General features: G+C 48.4%; 1 protein-coding gene and 1 long non-coding RNA gene across 2 annotated transcripts in view; one reads left to right on the top strand and one right to left on the bottom strand.

Moving 5' to 3' along the window:
* The window catches only part of LOC102250942 (pulmonary surfactant-associated protein D), an 11,001-nt gene extending 9,621 nt beyond the window's left edge, over positions 1-1,380 (top strand). Inside the window, exon 8 of the mRNA XM_005871766.2 lies at positions 929-1,380. Coding sequence (XP_005871828.2) covers positions 929-1,308 — 380 coding nt within the window. The 3' untranslated portion in view covers positions 1,309-1,380. The remainder of the gene's footprint in view (positions 1-928) is intronic.
* Positions 1,381-1,499: 119 nt separating this feature from the next.
* Positions 1,500-6,480, bottom strand: part of LOC106727062 — a 19,878-nt gene continuing 14,897 nt past the window's right edge. Inside the window, exon 3 of the long non-coding RNA XR_001363212.1 lies at positions 1,500-1,573. This is a non-coding gene — a long non-coding RNA (uncharacterized LOC106727062). The remainder of the gene's footprint in view (positions 1,574-6,480) is intronic.

The raw sequence follows: 6,480 nt of genomic DNA on the forward strand, positions 1-6,480 counted from the left end.
ACACACACACACACACACAACACACACACCACACACACACACACATAAAGGATGGAAAATGAGATAGAATGAAAACATATAGTTGAATGTCACACAGGTGATGCTTTTATAAATTGTATTCCCATCTTAGAGATGAGGAACTGGAAACACCGAAAAACGAAGTGACTCTCCCTTGTCCACCTGGACAGTCATGAACAAGGTGGGGCTGAATACCTGGCCCTCTGACTCCCAGACAGACCTCTCTCCAGCACTGACTCTCTCCTGCCCCTGACGCCCATGCACACATCTCAGCTGTCCTTGTCCTCTCTCCCAGCTCTCCAGCCTCATCCACATGCACACCTAGAGGCCAGCACTGGGTGCACACAGTGCAGAGATTAGCACAGCGCTGCCCTCAGATGGCCCAGCCTCTCCTCTTCTTTCCCACATCCACACCCGGCACGGACCTCCCTGTCAATGCCACATGCCCTCCTGTTATGTAGGGTTCACAGTGAGATCAGTGAGCTTCTTCCTTGTTTCCAGCTCTCAGAGGCTGGATAATGCCATTTCGCTGCACGATGCCAAAGCTTCCCAGTCCTACCCAGTAACTGGGAAACCGATTAAGCCATGCAACATGGGATGCAATAGAAAGAGCACGTCTCAGCTCTAGTGTGAGATCAGATAAGGGTAACCCCCCAACTCTACATGTGATAGTCACATGATGTTGAGCCTCATAATTAACCTCTCTGAGCCCAGTGTTCTTACCTGTAACTAGACCGGCAGATCCACCTCCCAGAGTGCACCGCGGACCCGGGGTCTCTCCTTTGTCCTCCCTGGTGCTCTGATGCCCTATATGGGAGGCTCGGGGCTCTGGTTGGAACACACAGCTCTTAGAACCATCCAGTGTTGGAAGGTGCCCCAGAACCCCAACCTGACTGTCCTCTCCTCCTAGTGGAGCTCTTCCCCAACGGCCGAGGTGTTGGCCAGAAGATCTTCAAGACAGCAGGCTTTGTAAAACCTTTCCAGGAGGCAGAGCAAGTGTGCGCACAGGCCGGGGGGCAGCTGCCCTCCCCACGCTCTGAAGCTGAGAACCACGCCTTGCAACAGCTGGTCGAGATTGAGAACAAGGGTCCTGGGTACCTGAGCATGACTGACTTTTGGAAGGAGGGCTGGTTCACCTACCCAGACAGGAAGCCCCTGGTCTATTCCAAGTGGGGCCCTGGGGAGCCCAACAACAGTAAAGGCAGGGAGGACTGTGTGGAGATAAAGACCAACGGCAAGTGGAACGATGTGCCCTGTGGAGAGAAGCTCCTTGTGATCTGCGAGTTCTAAGCCCTCAGGGTGGGTGGGGCAGCCGTTGTCCAGGAACCTGGCCCAGACCCCTGTGTTGCCCACATGACAAGGATGAGCTGAGGGCTCGGTGGCCAGGCTTCTGCACAGAGCCCTGGGATGAGGCCCGCCAAGGCCTCCCATGGAACTCCTCTCTCAGAATAAAATGTGAAACTGGCTTCACATACTGTCTGCTCTGTTATAGGAAGAAGGGGCCAGCCTGCTTTCCCAGTTGCAAGGGATAAAATTGGGTGCCAAAATTCAAAGGCTTATACTCAGCCTTCTGCCTCCTCAAACTGTCAACCCAGCTAGTCACTCCCTCCTCTGTCACTCCCTCCTCTGTCACTCCCTCCTCTTGCTTTGGTGTCCCCTTAAGGCAATTCCTTATCTTCCTCTTTTGCTAGCCCCTCCTCGTCTTCTTGACCACTTAATGGTGACCTGCTCAAGCCTTAGCTCTCCGTTCTCTTCCCTCCTCACCCTCAATCCAGGGATGAGCTCATTCCGTCCAGGGCTCAGATCCCTGGCACCCACATTACATGCCTGCTCAGGACCTTCCGGAACCCCGGACCCCTTGGCCAATGCTAGCTGGAGCCCCAAGGCTGGGCGGTTCCAGTGGCTGCTCCTTGATTCAAGGCCTGAGCCCAGGAAGGTGCACAGCACCATGGGCTGAACGGGCAGGTCATCTGTCCATGGCAGGACTGTGTGGCCCAGTTGAGTAGCCTCCTCCCCATCCCTGCACACCAGGACCTCATTCTGCCCTGTCATTGTGTCTGCCTGTCGGCTCATGGGAGGGAGTCCCACCTGCACAATCCCATTCCAGCTGAGATCTCAGGCACAGAGGGTCCAGCCACACTCAGGTTCACCCCCAGCATTGCCCTGGCCTCCGTCCAGGAGGTTCTTCCCCCAGGCCGCCTCAGAGACAGCTGGCAGTTCCTCCTCCTCCTCCCACAGAGATGGGGGGAGACTTGCTCAAGGCCCCAGGTGTGTCAGTGCTACAACTTGGTCTAGTGAAAGGACATCTGATCCCAAACCTTATACTTCTGGCCTGTCAACTTTTAAGCCAAAGGCCTCTGTATACCAGTTGACTTTAATGACACTTGTGCTTAAGAAATTGGAAGGACACCTGGATGAAGCACAGGCTCATAGGAGAGGCAACAAGACAGGAAACCAGCCCTCCTTTGTTCCCAGGACCAGAGGCCACACCCCTCTTCCCACCACTCACAGCCACACCTCAGATGTAGGACAGCAGATCTGAAAGCAAAAAGTCACACGTAATAACCTTGGTGTCAGATGGGGACAAGATTGATCGAGATGATCACTTAGTAAAAAGTCACACGTAATAACCTTGGTGTCAGATGGGGACAAGATTGATCGAGATGATCACTTAGTAAGTTATGTAATGACTATCCACTGGGATGTACACCTGAAGTTAATAGAACACAGTATGTCACCTATAATTTAAAAATGAAAAAAAAATTGAATAAAGTGATTATTGATAGGTAAAAAGAAAGAAAGAAAGAAAGAAAGAAAGAAAGAAAGAAAGAAAGAAAGAAAGAAAGAAAAACCACACTTCCCAAAAGCACACAGCTCAGTCTCTCTGCTGAGACCTTTTTCCTGTTACTGAAAAACAAAGCCCTAAGTCCTGGCAGCTTCTGAAATATGTCAGTTATGCAACAGGGAGCAAATAGTCTTCAATTCAGGAGTCACACCTGGACACCATCCGCCAGGGAGCTTAGAAAGGTATTTCGTTGCAAATACAAAGGAAAAAGCAGTGGATATGGTTTAAGCCCAGGGAGGCATTTTTTCTAAGAATGAAGAGCTCTGAGGTGGCTCAAGGACTGCGGTGCACAAGCAGGCCTGTGCGGTCTCCCTGCTTCTGCCTCTGGGCATCCTCACCTCTCTTCCTCCTTCTCCCACCACCTTCTTCTGCTTCAGGCTCTCAGCTGCCCAAGCACAGAGTCATGTGTCACACAGAGCTCAGAAACTCTTGCTTCATATCAGGTCAAAATTCCTGTGGAAGTGAATCTGCCTGTCTCAGAAGCCCACCTCTGGCCCAAAGACTAGGCCTGGGAGTGGACCCCACAGCACAGTATGGCCTTTGGGACCCATGGAAGGTCATGGTGGTCCAACATCCCTCTAAAAAGTGACCTCTTCCCATCCCAGCTCAGAAGGTAACCTGTTTCTTAGACAAGAGTGGAGGGAAATGGCATAACTGACTCAATAGGGAGAAAAGATGTGTCCTGTGGTGTTGAAGGCCAGGACTGTTGAGACCCCGGGCCCTAACAGCCGTGGGCAAACTACGGCCCGTGGGCCGGATCCGGCCCATTTGAAATGAATAAAACTAAAAAAAAAAAAAGACCGTCCCCTTTTATGTAATGATGTTTACTTTGAATTTATATTAGTTCACACAAACACTCCATCCATGCTTTTGTTCCGGCCCTCCGGTCCAGTTTAAGAACCCATTGTAGCCCTCGAGTCAAAAAGTTTGCCCACCACTGCCCTAGGAGAAGCTTTAGATCCACCTCAGCACGGGGTCCGGTTCGCTCTCCAGCACAGAGAACAAGTAAGGAGGGTCATTTGGGCTCTGTAGACACAGCCCGACAAAAGCCAAGGACTAAGGCCAGTATTTCAGAAAATTCAGGTTTTCACCCTTTCTTAGCACAGAGACCTCTCCTACACTCACATTCATGGACAGAGGTGAACACGGGCGTTAAACAGCATTAGCCCTGCCCCACCCATAGTAGCCTTGGTCCCTAGTGTAGTAGCCTGGGTGCCAAGTGAAGCCAGGACTGCCTGACTCTGACCTCTTAGGAGATGCTATGACCCTCACAGTGCCAGGTGATGTCCTGGGAGCAGCCTGCGATCCTTCCACATAGGAGGGTGACAATCACAGCATCTCCATGGGGAAGCCCCTACTCAGTTCAATCACCTCCTTGTTCTCAACCCTCTTGCTACCTAACCAACCCACTTCCTATCATGAACTAATGGTGGGGCACACTCTGATGTTTGCTGGTGTTAGAATATTTATCTTTGTCCTGAATTCCCTCAACATAAAACACCGAGAACTGAGTTGCTTTAGTTCAGAGTATTCTCAATTACTCTTATCTTCCGGATATCCTTAATCAAGTTTAACGGTGTGCTTGACTTTTCAAGCTACCAGTGTTTATATACTAGAGCCAAGAACCCAGGTATCTACTAGAGGGGACAACATATTTATAAGCTAAATATCTATCCAGGCACCTCATCATACTCTCATAGATGCTATTATCCCTGAACATCCCTGATATGAGGGATAAGCTGAAGAACTGTGTTCCTACACACAATAGAGGCACTCAACAGGAAGATTTGAAATGAGTGGATGATTGTAAAACCTTTTAACCAGGAGAATAGAGGAGAGTCATGACTTTGTGCAATCACCAAGCTACTCAGAGACCAAGACACTTCTTATTATTGTCCACGCCGTGTCCATTAGGCCCGCTGATGGCCAATAGCAGGTGTCTTCCCATAGGCTTTACTGTTGTTGCTTTTGTGTGTCTGTGAATATTTCAATACAAGAGACCTTATGAAGGCTGGCCTGTGACCTGTGTCGCTTCTGGGTAGAAGCAGATAAGGGCAGTTGCAGTGTCTGAAACGCCCTTTTCTCCACTGCCATGGTGGGCACAGCAGCATTGCTGGTTATAACACTTTGTGTAACCCAGCATTCCCGAAACCTGAGCAAATGCAGGGAAAACAGTTGCTCTTGAAGATCACTTGGATGGATCTACCTGAACCTTGAGTGAGATTTGGAGGTTGTCACTGAAGCATACCTAGCCCAAATTTACTGCATAAATTTTGAATATTAACCTACTTGACTTTCAGTTACCTGAGCAATATAGTCTCTCTCAGGCTGCCCGACTCAATCAACCTTGACTCACAAGGGATTCACAAGGGCCCTCCCTACCTGAGCAAAATGGTACTTTTCATATTTGTTTCACAAGAATACAGTGAAAAAATGAAAGAGTTGAGTGAATGAAATCCTGAATTCCTATTTGTAAGCCTCTTTTATGGTTGATTAAAGTGTTTTCAAGACATTTCCAGGCCCATTGACCTGAGGAAATAGCACAGTGACCCCACTGCCAGCCTCTCTGCACTTTTATTAATTCCCTGAATGCTTCATTTCACATGTAAGTGGTTGGGGTCAGGCCAAGGCCATAGGTCAGATGACAACTTCAGGCCAAGGGAATGCTTTCTGTGATCAGAGGGCTGGATCAGGGCAGGAAGGGGAGGGTACAAATGCTCCTGGGCTTTGAGCAAGCCCAGGATGCCTGGCCCTGAGAGGATAGGAATATGATGAGAGGGATTTGAGTTCTCCAAACACTCAGTTTCTAAAAAGAGTGAGGCTGGGAGGACCTCATCAGGGGGTCTTATACTGGAATAAATAACTTAGAACAGTCAGAAAAATTACTTTAAGTACAATGAGAATGGAGTTGGTCCTATTATGTCAAAAGGTTTTATAAAGCGAACATAATTATGATAGTGTGTTACTAACACAGGAAAAGATGGGCCAAATATAAAGGCCACCAAAACAAGGCCCTTGTATGTCAATACATATATGTCCTATATGCATAAGAATAGATTACCAAGATTATAGGGAAATGATGAATGGTTCAATTAATAATTCTCAGTTAAATGGTTAAGCATTTAGAGGAAAAGTAAAATCAGATATTTTTACTTACATATAAAATTCAAAATCTGAATTAAAATATAAAACTTCTCTGCCAAAAAGTAAAGCAATGTATAATTAAAATTGAAATGCTCATTTATTTGCGAAGTATTCCTATCTAATAATAGACAAACATGGTAATTAACCATACCTCCAACACGCTTCCCATTGGTCCCATTGGCTCAGAGTGATATGCAAATTAACTGCCAACCAAGATGGCGGCCAGCAGCCAGGCAGCTGAAGCGAACAGGAGGCTTGCTTGCTCCAGTGATGGAGGAAGCCAAGGTTCCCGCCGCTGCCGGCCTCTGAGCTGCAGTCTAAGACACAATCTTGCAATTATAGAAGCTAAACAATCCCCAGAAACCTGCTTTCAGCCAGCCGGGCCTCAGAGCTGGAGTTGCAACAGTGTTTCAATTATAGAAGCCAAACAAACCCAGATACCTGCTCTGGAGCCGAGCCTCAGAGCTAAAGCC

This window comes from Myotis brandtii, unplaced genomic scaffold, assembly GCF_000412655.1.
Source record: "Myotis brandtii unplaced genomic scaffold, ASM41265v1 scaffold356, whole genome shotgun sequence".
NCBI classification, from domain to species: domain Eukaryota; kingdom Metazoa; phylum Chordata; class Mammalia; order Chiroptera; family Vespertilionidae; genus Myotis; species Myotis brandtii.